We start from the raw sequence: 17,423 nt of genomic DNA, 5'->3' as shown, positions 1-17,423 counted from the left end.
CTCATGCTCCAGTCATCTGGGCCACTGTCACTATACCACTCTGCTTTTTGTTTCATTTCGTCAAACAGACCGGCAAATTCCATAAAGGAAAACTGGTGTTCTTGCACCTAGTTCGATTTCTAGCGAGACTTTTAAACCGAAGACATCGATGATTGGGTGCTCTGCAGTCACGCGGTATGCAGTCGCTTTGCCCTGCCTCGAGCTCAGTCCGTGAACGCGAGCTCGCTTGCTTGCCTGTCTGCCAGCGCTAACAGCGGTTCTATCTGGATCCTCCTCACAATTATTGTTAATTGCTGAAACCTTTTTCTTCTTTTCGAGAGACATTTTTCCATCATGGGCGACAAAAAGAGCCCGACCAGGTAAGAGACCGCCAATATTTTGACGTTCTTAAACGATTTATGGTTGTTCGACTGTGTTTCTGTGCCGTTTTGGGGTTGATATTCGGATGCTTTCTCGGGGAGCGTTTCTCCTTTTTCAGTTTGTGTGCTACAGCTCGAATAGTGCAGCTATGGCGGCTTCTCTTCCTACCCTGACTCTACCAGCTAGTCACTCGTAGACAAAGGGAGATTTACAGAGGATACGCCTGGCCTCGTCGGAATTTTTTTGTGTAACTGCCAGCTTCAGTTCGTTCGAAGTTCTTGTTCAAAAGGACATTTTTGACATTGGAATTAATGGTCGATATCGTTAGCTAGCTCGGCTGCTGGCTAATGTTAGCTGGTGAGCCTTAGTACAATCGGACCGTTTTGAGTATTATGTCTATGCTAAGCCGAGTGAGTGTTAGCGCACTGAAAACCTTTGCTAGTTAGCAAGCTAGCCTCTGGAGTCAGGGTTCGGTGGTATGAAAAGCATAATCGGTCACTGCTGTAAGTTGGACTCTGTATTTATGCTACTTTAAATCCTGTAAGACTTGCATATTATTAAGCCTTTGGAGACCCAGCTTACACAATTGGTGAGCACTGTGATATGACAACCGTTAAGTTGACCTTATTTGATTTTTTTGTCTTATTTCCAAGGCCAAAAAGACAAGCCAAACCGACGGCAGATGACGGCTTTTGGGACTGTAGCGTGTGTACGTTCAGAAATAGCGCAGAAGCTTTCAAATGCAGCATCTGCGACGTACGGAAGGGCACATCTACAAGGTATGGCATTATTTACTTGTGTCCTTTACGAAAGGCTGTTGACGCAAATCAGGTTATCAGAAATGCCCTCTACTACGATACGGAATGAAGACCAAGTCGTTTACTTGTTGATTTTGTTGCGTTATGGTAACTACGGTATACCTGAACGCTGTCACTGAGAGCTGATCTTAATTATTTCAAGTTGCAATGCATTTCAAACTGTCGCAGCAGCCTTTTTCATATGCTGGGAAAATTGCAAAATTGTGGCGTGCTTGTGCACTTCTTTGTGTTTCACTGTTGTGTAAAGTAAGCAGGACATCATCTGACTGCCTGATTACAGTTGTGATAGTCTGCTGCTCTTCAGTGTTGCGCCCCACCACTGCAGTTTCGTGCTCAGAAAATGCATAGCTCAAAAAGCAAGCCATTGTCTGCAGTGTAATAAATGGAATATCTGTGTATTGTGTTCACATTTGTGGCCTGTGTTTTAGGGCTTGCATTGGTAATAATCAGCAGAGTTTGACTTTAACGCATGGTCAGGTGGTTTTAATTGTTTTGTTCCTGCAGTTCACCTATTTCAACCTACGAGCCAAAGTATGAGAGACAAGCTGATACCATATAAATATGCGTGTTTGGTTGAAGCTTGAATTATCTTTGTAGTTTTCAGTCGCTCATTCAGAAAGGCATAAATAATTGGCAGTGATAACATACTTCTCTACTGGAACAGCTGTGACACTCAATGTGTGGACACTAACTTTTTATAATGAACCTGATAACCTTAGGTTTTAATAAATTACCGTTAACATTCATTATCCAAGGTCATTTATAAATTCATCAAACAATTTGTAAGTTAAATGTAATAGTTCCTTAAACAACACAATGCACCTACATCAAGTGTTGATTCTGTAATATGTGTAGTTATTGACACTCAACGCTCTACCGAATATGGTGTTTTTGTTTTTCACAAAACCGTCATCACCCTCTTCTCATAAATCGTACAAACAACGAGTCCACACGTCTGTGTGTGGTACTGTGTTTAAGGTTTTTGCGGACTCGCCAACACTTCTCATCAGCTGACTGATGTGGTGTCTATGGTGATGAGTAATATGTGGCCCTGCACAGGAATCCCCATGCTCTAACCTTTTCAGCATTGGTTTTACACTCAACGCGTTACTGACATTTGGGGAAAAGTGCATGTACATGCGTCGAGGGCGGGTGGGGCGCGGGGCAGACAGACACCCAACTAGCAGCGTAACTGTCGATAACGCTAATTTATTCCTTCCTGAGCCGGATGAAACAAAATGAAACATGTAGAGAGGTTCACAGTAAGCAGATGTGTGATTTACGATTCTGAAAGGAAATAATGCGGGACGCGTCAGCACGGCTTGCCGCTTCAACCCCAGCCTCCCACTGCCCTCTGTCTCTCGCCGTCTGCCATAACCCCCGTCAGCCCTGCGAACAGAGACGCGTGATGTCACAGAAGAAAGCCCCTTTGATCTGTGCTGTTAACCTTTGATGGACGTGATTGTTTGCTGATGTAAGGCGCCTGGCTCTCATTTTAATGAGCTCTAATTAGCCACCTTGTCCTCGTTTTGATCTGCTGCAGCGGCTCGTCGCAGAGAGTGCCTCAGAGAGTGCCTCGCAAGCAGCAAAGCGACATGATCAAGTGTTGGTGGTGTTTTCCTCCTCTCGCCTTTCTTGTCCATTTCACTCTCTGAAAAGGCCTTTGTGTTGTGATGACACGTTTCATTTGCCAATCATTTTACCTTTGTAGGTGTAGCGAGTTCAGAGAGTGACCAGCCCTCAGTGAAAGGGCATGCATTTATTGTCTTTTTATGCATCCCTTAGTGATGCTAGATGTTGGGCAGTTTCAGTTTGACATGCTTACAGATTCGGTGCAATGGAGGAAAACATTCTGTCTAAAGTCTCGCTGTCAATGTCCCAGAGTTGTCCTGAGATGACGGTCGTGATTTAAATGGCAGTTACAGGAGTTAATTGTGCTCACCCAAAGCATACCTTCACAAGTTCCTTCACAAGCCCAAATGAGGTCAAATAGATAACAATAATGGACATATTCATTTTTTTCAAGAATGAAGTTGAAGTGTGATTGGTACAAATAGGGGTAAAAATGTTTTAGAAGTGGTGCTTGTGGGTGTATGGGAGCAGGTAGAAACCTTTGCCCTGAGGAGCTGTCTTAAGTACGCTGTCCCCTTCTGCATGCACCACGCAATGGAGACTGCCACCTTGTATTAACATTACCCAAGGTTATCCAGGGTCATGCCGTTCGGTGGGAGCAAGTTGAAGAATCCTGCCACAGGCAAGACACTGGATGAGGGCCAACACAGCTGCCTTTCGTCTCCGAATGTTGGGAATTGGCACACGCAGTGCCGCAGGGCTCAGGCTGTGTGATTTCAGTATGAACCCCAAATATCAGAGCAGCATCAAAGAGACCTCTGGACGGGCCCCCCAAAAAAGTTCCAAACGGCTGCTTGCATACGTGCCACCCGTGGACCATTCAAAATTTGTATTCACTTTTTTTTTTGCCTGCTCCCAGACCACGAACCGCCATGTTTTAACAGCACATCGAAACCCTGAGAGCGGACATGAAGAATGCGACACCTCGCTTCCATATCGCCTTTCATGCTGGCTGCTTCTCAGCATGTGGAACAGTCTCTCGCGAGGTTTCAGGAAGCGTCCATTAGGACTTCTTAAGTTGATGGATGTGCGCGATCGGAGGGGGATGTGCCAGGCGGGCTTTGTGTTACCTTGATCTTGGGCGAGGGTGTACATTACTACTCCTTCCCCTGCAGATTCCTGCCGGCTGGCCCGCTCTGGCCTGCACGCTTGTATGTTTTATGTTTGTTTCGTGCTCACGGGGAGTCTTTGGAGTATAGAGTGGGCTTTCTAAAGTTACATGGAGGCTGTTCCCAAACCCCGCCTTGAGTTTAGGGTTTTTGGGGTTTTTGTTTTTTTTTTCCTCCCCCCTTTCAAACATTGTACTTTCCCATATGATCTGCAGCTCACCTCTGCATTCAGATAAGTCACTGAAGTAAATGTATTAATATTATATATCTGTGCCTAATAGTTCATAGTATAAATGCTGTGTCTGTGTAGTTGGGGTTTTGTTAATCTACCTATCCACCACTCTGTTTTCCCCAGAGCAAGACTTGTTGGCTCTCCCTCAGTCTGTCAAACTGCAGGCATACTTTCCAAGCCAGTCATTTGAATGCTATCAGTCTTTGACAAGTGTGATGTTGGTCTACAATGTACAGTCAAACACAATAAACTGCAGTTTGCAGGTGACTGTAATAGAATAGCCAGACAGATGTAATATAAAGTGTATAGGCTAATAACGTAAGAATTTGATGCCATCTACTTGGCAGCAGTGAAGGATTCGTTCATAATTTGATGGGAAATAGAGGTTTTAAGCGCTTCGTTCTGGATGGAATAGGCTAGTATTGATACTTAAACACTACCTGCTCGTGCAAAGAGTATGGTGGCAGGCACAGATGGGTGTATGTGTGCTCATGTGTTTGTTTTAAAATAATTGAGGAGGTTTATAATCCAGGGATTTTTATCTCTTTGACTTGAACACAAATTGTAGAGGATAATGGAATTATATAAGCAGTGCATGCTGTCATACTCCATTTTTGTGTGACACACACACACACACCCCTCCTTAAACATCAACACTTCTGCTTATCCAGCATTATTTGCCTATGTATTTTATATCTGCTTCTGCAAGAATTTTTATGATGCCCTGATGTGTTAATTAGGAGATTAAAACTTGTTAATGAGATCTCAGGAAAATTTGAGTAAACTTGTTTAATAGCCAGAGCAGACATACTACATGAGCAAGTCAGGTGTTAAACACTTCAACAGTGTAAGTACTTCTGTTTGATACCTTCAGTGGTTTAAATGGACTGCTATAGTACTGCTTTCATTCTGTGCTGCACCTGGAAAACATACAAGAAAAAAAAACAATGTAACAAAAGAAAACTTCTAACCAGGAGTGATTTTTATGATGGGCAGGGCTAAGTTTGACTTGTCCATTTTAGCTGGTCTCAAAATTCTAAAAGCTGTGATTGATGGCAGTGCTGCTGCACAAAGTGTCTTTTCAATTTTAGTGTTCCTGAAGCCTTCGAGTCCAGCCACAGTCTAGGAAAGAGCTTTACGTTTGTGCATCGTCCATTTGACATATGGGAAAGCATTCACTTTACCAGTTGGTGCAGGTGGGAGTCTGAGTGTGGGTTATGAAGCGAGCGGAACTAGAGAGATCAGCAGGGAGGGAAGGCGAGGTTAGGCATTTGGCAGGGGGGGGGCGGGTTACGAGACCCAGCAAATGAGTTGGAGCCACACTGCACTTGCCAGCCTGTCCCGTGAATCGGTGCATTGAGAGCGAACCAGATGACGAGGCACCAGGGAGAAGAGGAGGAGAAGAGGAGAGTGGGACCAGGAGAAAGGGGAGAGAGCGAGAGCGAGCGGGAGAGAGCGAGAGCGAGAGCGAGCGAGAGCGAGAGCGAGCGAGAGCGAGCGAGCTGGACCGTGCTGCGTGGGGGTGGGGGTGAGTGTGCAGCACGCTGGGTTTGATGGACGGTGGTGCGGGGATGTGCTCACTCAGCCGAGAGGCTCCCAGAGGGAAGGCAGAATGGAGCACATCATTACCCAGCATAGGGAAGCGCTGGGCTTGCCCTCTCTCTCACACTCACACACACACTCACACTCTCTTTCTCAGCACTCTTTCTCTCTCTCTCTCTCTCTCTCTCTCTCTCTCTCTCTCTCACACACATGCGCGTATGCACACAGTCTCTCTGACTCTCTCTGTCTTTCTTTCACACGTGCACACACTCAGACTCTTTCTCTCTCACACTTTTTCTCTCTCACTCCCACTCTTTCCCCCCCACCCCTTTTCCTCACTCATTCACTTTTACTCCCCCTCCTGCCACCAAACTTCGACACGACACTTCAGTCATTCAGTGAAACGGAGGGGGAGGTTGTTTATCCGAGCCATGCATGCATGAAACCACAATAGGCGGTGACGTGCAGTGATCATGGATAAATCACGTAAGTGAAACTGTACACAAACAGTGGTATTATACCTATCAAGCCGGTTGACAAGTCACCTTGAAGGTTGCATACAAAATAGACCTTTGAATTGCGAATAATTTGAAGGAGTAGTGCCAGTCCCTTCTCATTAGCCTTTTTCACACAGAATGGTTTTTTTGTTTGTTTGTTGCTTTTTTTTTCCCCTCCCAAGAATCACTTGTGGCATGTGTACTTGTATCAGTTACTTTGTGTAATAGGGTTTAAAACATGGCACAGGGCCAGTCCCTGGAACTAGCTTACCCTTATTCATGTTGTGAGTTGTCCTGAAAGATGTGTTGCATAGCTCTTTGAGGCATTAGTTTTGGGTTTCACACACATGAATGAAACTTGGTGTTGCAATTGCATTCCCAGCTATTATGCTTCAGATTGAGTATAAAAAACGTTTCTTGGTTGGCTGGTGTAATTATTTTTGCTCTCATGCTTGCTAGAATATCCTCTGGTTATGAATGTTGAATTGATGAGTATCTGCTTTTGAGCAAACATGTAGGTTTTTTTTTTCTGCCTCTTCATTATTTCTCATGAGGTTACATTTATATGTGGAACATTTTTATCTTATGTCCTTTATCTTTGTTGCTTGATGACACTCAACTGCACTTGCTTGACCTGTTAATTTTTGGCCTTGGTTCACTGGTGTACGTAGATGAAGTTCTTAACCGTGCTTGACCCTTTTTAATTGCTGGGTGCGTTTGCGCTGAATTCCATTTCTAGCTGTCATAATGCTCTGATCCAACATGTCCGGCACCTTCCTGGGTTGGGCTACATATGAGAGGGTTTATTCTCAACACTTGTATCAAGCAAATTCAATCCTTGGCATTGTTTGTATGCTGCCAGCACTAAGAGGATAGCACTCTTGTCTTATTACGTGTATCTTTTTTGTATTTTCATGGTGATAGTAGACTTGGTGTGCACACACACACACACAGTACACTTCTTGTCTTTGTAATACTGGCACATGTTCTCCTCTGCTTCTCTCTATATTTTAAAGTGTTTTGTGGCTGTAGGCTGTGCTTTTGAGTCAAGATTTCGGTGCAGCAGCGCATGGAGCTAAAGAATAGCTCGCTATCTTTACCCCTAAAAGTGAATGACAGTACCTTTCCGAGTGACTCTTCATGGTTTTCTTTTGGAGCTGCTTTGTTTTCTTCCTCCCTCATTAGTTTTGCAGGCCAGCCTGGTCTAGACATAAAACATCCTGTGAAATGTTGTCACCGCTAAGCAGAGTGCATTCGCCTTGCCCAGAGCCTGCTCCAAACTCATTGGAAACAGATTCTGTTTACATGCATGCAAGGGTGCGGGGGTCAGCTTGTTCCGCCACAGACCCCGCAAATAAGAGAAAAGCGGGTGAGCCAACGGGCACAGGGAGCCGCTGCTAACGGACCAAAGCTCAGACGTGCTTAATGCTGTCACAGCACCTGGCTGTCAGTGTCTGGCTGTCAGAACCTGGCAGGGAAAAGGTCAGGTGATGGGGGAAGCCCTTCCCTATGGATAGATGATGGAGTTAGCGCTCTGCCTCAGGAGACAGAACATTTACTGTCAGCAAGGGGGAAAAAAAAAAAAACCCTAAGGGTTGACTTTGTCAGTACAAGCTTCTTCATGGTTACTCCTCCTTTTTAACTCGCGGTCCTGTCTTCACTCTGGGAAATGAGATCCTTATCTGTGTTAGGAATTCCCTTTTCTGTGGGATCTGTCGAGCCTGTCATTAACCAGCCCACAGTCGCGATCTCTGAGGAGTTCCCGCAAAGCGAGAGGAGCGCAGAATCCCAGAAGGAGGAAGGGGATGAATGTTTAATGTCCTTCGCCCCGGTCGAGAGAGGCAGCACGCCGGAACCCAGGGCTGTTCTCCAGGTGTTCTCTGCAGGCTTCCATGCGCCGTCTCGGCTTTGGTGAGCAGGCGGCGTGCCACTAATCGTTTAGCGGAATGGCTTATGGGAGCCGAGTCCCAGAGCTTGTTTAACACGCGCCGGAAACCGGAGGCGCCATCATTCCCCTCCCCCCTCAATCCCAGAGCTTAATACACCCTTACTAGAGGATCAGAGCTCTCAGTTAAGTGCAGCACAGGACACTGTGCGGGAGCAGCGCGCTTGCTGTGGCGACGATGTTGGGAGTTTTAGCCCGAGTGGGACCCTTTTAAAGCACAGTGATGCTGAATCTTCAATTCAGGACACGTGAACAGAATAAATGCTGCAAAACATCTTCAGCTGCGCCAGTGGAGGGAATGGAATTCACAGTTGAGAAAGAAACCCTCATCACCCTCATGTCTTTTAACGTCCAAGAGAATTCTGAGGCTATAATGGAATCCTTATGGTGCACAAGCTGCAGGGATGCAACTTGGCTTTGGAGTCCATCCTGGAGTATTTATGTCCTTGAGTATTTATGTCCTGCAGTGTTCTCCTATGTTATTAACAGCTGTCAGTGTGATTGTTTCTACCCTAGACATGGCTATCCTCTTCTGTCGGGTTGCAGTCTCGGGGGCTGTGGTCCACTGTCACATCCCCCTACGCCACACTTGAATTGGAGAGCTGTGTTAATTGAGGGCTTTTCTATAGCCTCTCTTCACTCAAGTGCTCTCTCATTCTGCCACCCGGCTATAGGTGATGTTTCATTTAGCTCTGTCTGGAATGTAGTACTTCAGTGAAACCTTGAGCTAACTTCACTACAACCTTGAGCTATAAATCTTGAGCAAAATCCACTTTGTTCAAATTGCCAGTATGATGGGTGCTGTTTATCTAAAAGGTAAATGGTGGTGTATATATTCAAAAAAATATTCATGTTGGAATAAGTCAGTTTAATCTGAAGGCCTAGCCTCGTTTATAACAAGATTACACTATTTTGCTGCTTTTAGACTCATGTTGGGGCATGCTAGCTTTGTGTATGCACCATATTGCTCCTTTCCTGTCTGCTTGGGCTTTAAGTAGCTTGTGCTAATAGCAGCTATTTTATTGCTTATACTAGTGTCCCACTTCACTCATCCCGTTAGCAGAGAATGAAGGGGAGGTCAGCCTGAGGAACTGTCATTCATCGTCTAATAAGACAGTAGGGAACCAGCAGGTGTGGAGTGTCTGTAGAATTTAGAGCACTTAGAGATGACATAGACCTACTTGCATGCTCTGCTGTTGTCATCTTGCCAAGCGGAATAGATTTTAAGACCTATCATAGTTGTAGAACCAGAAATTTCATCACAGTGCAGTAATGTTCACAAGTCACGTACTGCTGACATTCTTAAAGAAATGTATATTTTACCTGGCAAAAGCTTCATTTTGTTGCCAGCACATGCTCGTATGAGCAGCCCTATAGAGAACGGGTACCTTGGTTAATACGTCACCCAGGAAACAGAACGTGGCTGGCTTGAGCCAGTCATGTGCTGGTCTGTAAATAATGCATTGTGTGGTTTCTGCCATGCTCTGGGAGCTTTTGACAACAGTCCTGACATGCCAGCGCGCTTTCGTGACTGAATTACAACTGGCATTGAATCATCTCTTAAACGCCCGGCCTATTTCTTCCTCTGTGATCTATGCCCGATACAAATCTCAGTACTTGGCAAGAGAACCAGAGCAGGAGGGTGATGGAGATGGAGGTGTGTGTGTGGGGGGGGGGGGGGGGGAAAGCGTTTGATCAAATCAATCACAACCCTGTCCGCCTGCAGCACTCTGCTCCCAGCCTAACCTGAGGTTAGAAGGGATTCTGGCTCCCCCCTGCAGGTTGCCTCCCACGAGTAGCTGTTTAGCAAAAGCTCAGTCTGCGCTTCTGACAAATCCCTTGGTTGGATCAGAGCAGATACCTTGGGGCTGTGCTGCAGAGACTGAGCTGAATGACATTGCTGACCCAGTCCATGCGCCACACTCCTCACAATTAACCTCTGCGTTTTGTTGTTCTTGCTTGCTTGTTTGCTTGTTTACATTTAACAAAAATTGTTAGGTACTGGTGTGGCACATTGAACATGCTCTTGCTTACTTAGTCGCTCGCTCACTCACTCCGTCTCTATCAGTAAGTGGCAAAGCGGGTGGAAAAGCAAGTTCCTTTTATTTAACTCTACTGTGTCTAAATAACATGCAATAAAATTATTTATTAATGTTCTTCAAAACAAAATAACAAAAAGGTCCATATTTATCCCAGCAGCTCTGGGCTAATTTCTGTATTGCCGTCGCCTGAGGGCTCAGACTCATTGAGATTCCCCATTGAGGCTCTATTGATTGTGGCGTTGTGCTGGCCCCTTCGACATGATTCCTTATTATGAGACGACTGATTGCCTTCTGATTGGCTAGCCCCCGTGGGAGAGGTGCCTGTAGCCCATCAGTCATAAGGACGAAGAGAGATATCTCTGCCACAAAAGGGCCCAGGTGGATTCCACAGAAGAGGTAGTGTTATCTGTCCATAAGCTATCCGTAAGATTGAAAGGTCAAGTACAACAGCTTTATCACTCAAGAAGTCTATTGAGTATTTGCATAATTCTTGTCTTCTTCTGACCCTCTTGTAAATTGGCCAAGTCTTTTACACAAGGGAAATTCCTTGGGCAGACTCACTGAAAACGATACCTTTAGAGAAAGTCAGTTAAGTAGTGTATCATCCCATTAGCAAGCAATGGACTTTTTTTCTTGATTACAAGTCAAAGAAGTTTGGGATGAAGTGTTCTTTTAAATGCTCACTTTGCCGCTTAGATCACCTCTCTCTTTTTATATATATATATATATAATTACATTTTTCAAAATTTATTTATTTATTTTTGCCCCTCTCTCCAGTAACTCCTGAACTGTGAACTGTTGCTAAATCCATTTAAAACACGACCCCTAACAAGCCAACAGATAGGAGATAACAAAGTGAGGCAAACTCCGCTGTCAAAATGTTTAGACAATGTTAACGATGCTAGTCGGCTCTTTGGCGAGCTCCCCATTATCCCATCCTCCCCACCCCCCACCCCCTCTTCAGCTGAGATCCTGTGTTACCCCCAGCTGCTGCCAGATGTCAGCCATTATGCTAGGGGAACATGAGCTGGCCCCGGCTGCACACAGCTTTGCCTCAGATCTCAGCCACAGCCCCACGGCTTTTAATTAACTCAACACCGCACCAAGGAGCAAGGGGGAGAGAGATAGACAGCGTGCGCCTGCAGCTAACGGCTGCTGTCTGCTGTCTGTGCTCCCCTGACTATCGGAGAGAGAGAGGTTTTTGCACATGTGTATGGTGAGAAATGAAGACGTTTTGCCCAGAAACGAACACGGCCCGACTCTTTTAGTGTATCACAATACAGCAGTCAATCGCTGTAACTGGATCCGTTTGATCTTGAAATTGTGTTCCGTTTTGATGAAGCATCTCTGTGCCCCTCACTCTCTTCTCAATGCCTTTTGTTCCAGATTCTAAACCTGTTCTAAGAGTGAACACCCCCCCCCCGGACGGACACACACACACACACACACACACACACCCCTGGGTTGTAAATTAGATTAACGCCTGCCGCTGCATTGCCACAAGTGTCCCTGTGCACCTGTGATCCTCAGCCTCGTTTGTTAAAGGAGTAGAGTGGTGATATTGGCCCTCCGAGAGGGCTGCCCAGCTGGTGTCCTGCACAGACACCCAGCCTACCAGCAGGGAACCTGATCCCGTGCAGACATGCAGATCACTTAACCTCGTGTAGGTTTTAAGGGGGGCCAGGGTAGATGTCCTCCCTAAGGGGCCCTCTTCTTTACTTACTGTTAACTACAGTTTAACAGCAGCTAGAAAACCATGCCAGGAGAAATTGCCTGCTGTGTGCATATGGGACTTTATGTAAGCAGACCTGTTGATCAGGCTTTGAGTAAATGGTCCATTTATGCGCGCTGCTGAAGATTCCGACAGGAACCTACCTGACCCTCTGTTAAGAACTCACTGAGCTGCTGAGGGCCTTTTATCACATGTCCACATCACATGAGCAAATATGGCATTCATTTAAATGTAATCTAATAAAAGTATAAAGTTAATAAAAGTCTAATGTTAGATGTTATTTATTCTGAATGGTAACCCAGGGTTATATGCGAAGACCCCGCATTATCGCTTCAAGCTGGATTTTCATTCTGGCACAGTTTTAATATTCTTGTAAAGAAAACTTCTCAGCTTTGGTAGAGAAAACATTGTCAGATATAGTTCTGAGACTGTTGCAATGGCACCTGCTTGTTTTGCATTGAGTTGTGACATGTGTGTCCCCTATTTAAATGCGATGAATCAGTATGTGTCATCTGAAAATAAGCCATTTCACGACATGTGAAGGGGTGGGCAGCACATGGCAGTATGAATAATAATGAGACCACTGACAGCCCTTCAAAAGCCAAAATAGAATGTCTGGGGCAATATTTCCAAGTGAACAAAAACCTTTTTTCTCTTATTCTTCAAGCATTGTTGCAAGAAATTGAAAGTCAAATTATTATGCACCATTTCTTTTAGAAATATAGGCTGCTTAACAAAGTGGAAATGTGGAGAGCCAGTGTGCCAAATGTCCCTGTTCGGGAGACGTCAGCCTCAGGTCAGGTGAGGAGTGGCGACGTGCTCAGCGAGTTCCACTTTAATGTGAGCTCTGTGCCCTCTGGCTGGCCCCACAGGAAGCCCCGGATAAACTCCCAGCTGGTGGCGCAGCAGGTGGCTCAGCAGTACGCCACTCCTCCCCCGCCCAAGAAAGAGAAGAAGGAGAGGTCTGAGAGGCCAGAGAAGGAGAGAGCGGAGGGCGAGCGGACCGATAGGAACCCGCCTGACCCCGAGCACCCCGCCAAGGACAAGCTCGAGAAGGACCAGATTGACAAGGAGAAGAAAGACAGGGAGAAGGATATCACCCCAGCCATCACCAAGAAACCTAGCAGCAAAAAGATCAGGTAGCGCACGTTGGCCGTGCACACACATGCATGAGCGAGATGCTTCGCTGTTGGTCCTTTTCTAATGTACATCAATTGGTGTGTTGCCATGTTCCCTTTGCAGACCCAAGACAGACATCCATCAAAGCCCACCCAGTGAACGAAACAGCATACAGTCTGGGAAATCGACCACCAAGACTAAGAACTCCCACATCTCAAGGTACCTCTTTTTTTTATTCTGTAGTGCTGGTGTGTTTGTTTTTATGCAAGGTTTTTTATTTATTTATTTATTTTTGTTTGTTGTTGTTGTTGTTTTAGTGGAATTTTTTTTTTAATTACCACCTTACTAGATTAGTGCCAGGGAAGTAGTTTCTCAATCCCAGTCTCATTAGGATGCTTAATGCCAGCCCATAAAAACCAGAGGTGGTAGTATATTAATAACTGCAGCTTGCAATGCCTCACGTCAGCTTGAATAGCTACTGTAAGTCATTCTGTCAGTGAACAAAGCTGGCAGACAGCTGCAGCACAACTCAACGTAAGAGCTCCTCTGATTCACAAATGCAGCCCTCCCCCCACCTCTCTCTCTCGCCTCTCTTCACTCTCTGAATGAGTGTGAGAGTGTAAGTTAGTCGTGGGCTGAGCTCAATGAGCAACGCTGCGTAACACTCCACACACACACACACCACACACACACACACACACACACTGCTGGCTGCCTTCCCACATTTCTGTCTCTGCTTCACAATGCCAGCCAGGCTTAATGCGTCACGTTGTCTGCAAGAGATCTGAACAGCTAATGCCAGTCATTGATATATTCAGCGCTGTCTAAATGCAAACTGATTGACACAGCCAAAAATCACTTTTAAGAATCTGCTTTAGTGTTTGCACTTGGTTACTTTAGGGAATTAAACTCCTTGTTTGGTATAAGTAGCTACTGAAATAATAAAACTTGCGTGTATCCTGGCTACCTTGCCTTAGAATAACCACATGTAACCACGTTATTGCTATGCATATATTGTGGAGCTGGTGTGTCCTTAATTGAAGCTTCTCTGTGACTGGCAGACCCAAGCTGAAGAACGTGGACCGGAGCACTGCCCAGCAGCTGGCTATCACAGTGGGGAATGTGACAGTGATCATAACGGACTTTAAGGAGAAGAGCCGCTCATCCTCCACCTCCTCGTCCACAGTGACCTCAAGCATGGCCTCAGAGCAGCAGCACCAGAGCTCTGGCTCCGAGAGTATGGACAAGGGCTCGTCCCGCGCCTCCACCCCCAAAGGAGACCTCTCGTTGGGGCATGACGAATCATTCTGAGATGCCCCACGCCCCCATAGGACACTGTGGAGATGCTTGGAGACGCGAGCACCATTTCACTATTTTCCCTTGTGCCCTGCCCCGATTCCAACCCCTTTCACTTTTGATTAGTGACAGAAGGACCAACGTTCCTTTTACACATATACACACACATTCACACCCAAGTGTATGTGTGTGTGTGTGTGTGTGTGTGTGTGTGTGTGTGTATACACACACAGAGACACATTTACCCTCTCGGATTGATTGGCGGAGATCCCATTTCTCTGGACCTTACCATGGTGGATTCTCACAGTCACACCTCAGCAGCACTGGAGTGATAGCAGGGCCTATGGGAACATCTCCTTTACAGCGTCCCACTCTTGTATGTATTGTTTTATATTTGTAAGTGAATATCAGGCTGAATCAACTTTTTTCTTTCTTTTTTTTTTTTTTTTTTTTTTTTGGTAAGAAAAAAAAAACATCTGCTGTGCACAATACCCACCTACATTTTAATAATTCTTGAACAGCTATGACACTTATTTATTATCTGTTGCATCTTAATACTTTTAGAGATTCGTTTCATCGACGCTACGCTAAGTAGCTCAGCAGATGGCTCCTTTTTACACTTTAAAGGTTTTAAAGAGTCGGACTGGTTTTCTGCCGGAGCCTCCTGAGAAAGCCTTCCACATTGGTGCTAGCTACACTGTGAATTAGATCTCCCACCTTGGGCTGTCTTTCACGCAGTGAGGTCCTTGAGCTTAAGCCCCTCCCCTTCCTGCTCAGCCTCGCACATCACCACCACATATGTGAGCTCCAGGAGGAGTTCTGTCTACTTTTTCATGGTGGTTCTCTTAACTTTACATGTCACCAGCTAGCTGGGCCCGGTGCCTCAGATGCTTGTCTTTTGACGCTTTGCTTTTTCATTTCAGATAGATAGAGGTCAGCTGGAGTTTATGAACAGCAAAGAGGCATCTGGTGTAGTGTGCATAGTGTAATATTTGGATTGGAAATCCTAAAAAGGAGGTTAAAGTTTATTCTCATGCAACATTGTCAAGGAGTTAATCAGAACCGTTCCTCTTTGTTGACTTGGCTTGTTGTTACTGTTTGGTTTTATTAATGGCGTCAAACGGATATGTTTGACCATTTTTGGTGCTTAGTTATTTATGGAAAATAGTAAAAACACTAAAACATCATTCCGTTGAAACGAATTAATTTCTCTAGTTAAGGGACTAGCCTAACTAGTCAGTGGTTTTTAAATTAGGCCTTTGTACCCATATTCTAATGCACTCAGAGTATGTTCCGGTGTACTTGAATGTTAGTTGTCACACAATCTAAAATTCAGTTAGAATAAAGGAAAGTTAGAATAAAGAACACAGAATGAAGATACTGACTCAAAATAACATAATAACTACTAAATATACCTTTAAAACAAAAATGTCACTGAAAGAAAATGAATCTCTTCAGGACACAATGGCAAAAATGATCTAGTAATGAAAACTCCCTCAAATCAGAAGATCCACATAACTTTTGAATTGTATTAAACCTGTATAAAGTTTGTGTATATTATATGAGTTTTATTTATTGAAGGACCAAAGGAATTTGATATTGATGACATGCTAGAAAAATAACAATTTGAAATGTAATTATCATATGTGTGATATATAATACATTTTAAATAAAGTCTAATATAATCCATATCAACTGTCTAATTCTTGTCCACTTTATAATCAGTGTTTCTGTATACTGAGAAATCCATGAATCACTTTGGAGTCAAACCTGTAAAGGCCACATCTGCATTAGATGTTGTACATTACTGTGTTGATTCTTACAAGACATGGTCAGTTGAGAGGGTCAGATCTGATGCAGCATATTGCCATTTTTAAACATTTATAATCAAGTTGCTTAATCCTTATGCTGAGTAATGGTATAGCACCCGGTTAATATTTAGAATCAAGTGTGAACAGGTGTGAAAGTATCACTCAGAAATGAAGACTTGGTTTTGGTCCTCCAATGATGCAATGAAGTTGAATTTTACACCTTTTTATTTCTTCCAATAGTGATTAATCCTTTGAAATATGTCCTGTTGGGTCAACAGTAGTGCATAGTCCTCTAGTGTTATGTACAAATGAAGGCTTTACCGATTCATTTAATGAGACATTAACCATGTCTTGTTTGTGTATTTGTGATATTAACCAGTGATTGTTGGATTCAGAAAGCATAAGTTGTAACTACCCTCAACCACCCTTGTCACCTGAACTGAGATGATCTGTGCATAGTTCAAAAACAAACTACATGGAATTTATACTGCATTTTGATTACTTTTTTTTTCTTTCAAAGAATATGCAATGTGAACGAAACATGAATGAAGAAAAATGTTTGTTACGCAAAACACAAATCAAAGGGGACATTGATGCTCCAAATGCTTGAGTTTTAGCCTCATTTCAACCCCTGTAGAGTCGCCCAAACTTGCTAAGCAATGTATAGCCTACTTTACATTTCTTATGAATATAGCCATCTTTTCACTTGCCTTACCCGCTATCATAAACAGTTAGCTAATTTTTGTAAAATTGTAAAGAGATGGGGGGGGGGGGGGGGTTGGGACAATGAATTGTATCTTAATTTATTGAAATTTGAAAAAAAAATCTCAGTTTAAACAATGCTTGTATGTGTAACTCAAACGGTGCAAATGTCAACATAATAGGCTACAAATGGCAATGGAGCTGAACATTTTTCTTTTTTTTTCTTTTAATTTTAAAACGCGCAAGCAGTTCTGTTCTTGTGTACGACCAGTAACCTTAATTTACTGTGTAAAGATGGTTACATTTTTTAGCTTCCTTTGTCAGAAACCCAGTTATAGAATGCTTGTTTACTTGTGATATGCAGTAGCATTAACCATGTGAAATTTCAATATAAATGTACAGTACACCGGATTGTTTAATTTGATCCTAATACAACGTTGTTGTGAAAGCGCTTTTACAGTTTGTTTCGTAATAACGTAGGGTCTTAGTGTATTAATCTAACCTTTTCATTTGAACTTTTGTCATGCTTTTAGTTTCTTGCTAGCTGCTGAGTGTATTTGGTAATTGTGTGTGTGTGTGTGTGTGT

The 17,423-nt window shown here is 44.1% G+C and overlaps 1 protein-coding gene across 2 annotated transcripts; it reads left to right on the top strand.

Annotated features, from left to right (window-relative positions):
- The first annotated feature begins 219 nt into the window (after positions 1-219).
- On the top strand, positions 220-16,896 carry rybpb (RING1 and YY1 binding protein b). Of its 2 annotated transcripts, none has more exons than XM_026999679.2 (5): positions 220-359; positions 1,014-1,139; positions 12,782-13,048; positions 13,152-13,247; positions 14,090-16,896. In XM_026999679.2, the coding sequence occupies exons 1-5, from the start codon at positions 334-336 to the stop codon at positions 14,337-14,339; spliced, it is 765 nt and encodes a 254-aa protein (XP_026855480.1). In that variant the 5' UTR covers positions 220-333; the 3' UTR covers positions 14,340-16,896. The 2 variants fall into 2 exon arrangements, with proteins under 2 accessions (XP_026855480.1, XP_035380604.1); XM_035524711.1 differs by having other exon boundaries at positions 14,072-16,896.
- The last annotated feature ends 527 nt before the right edge of the window (positions 16,897-17,423 follow it).

Source organism: Electrophorus electricus, chromosome 3 (genome assembly GCF_013358815.1).
Source record: "Electrophorus electricus isolate fEleEle1 chromosome 3, fEleEle1.pri, whole genome shotgun sequence".
NCBI lineage: Eukaryota > Metazoa > Chordata > Actinopteri > Gymnotiformes > Gymnotidae > Electrophorus > Electrophorus electricus.
This window is presented reverse-complemented; position numbering and strand designations above follow the sequence as displayed.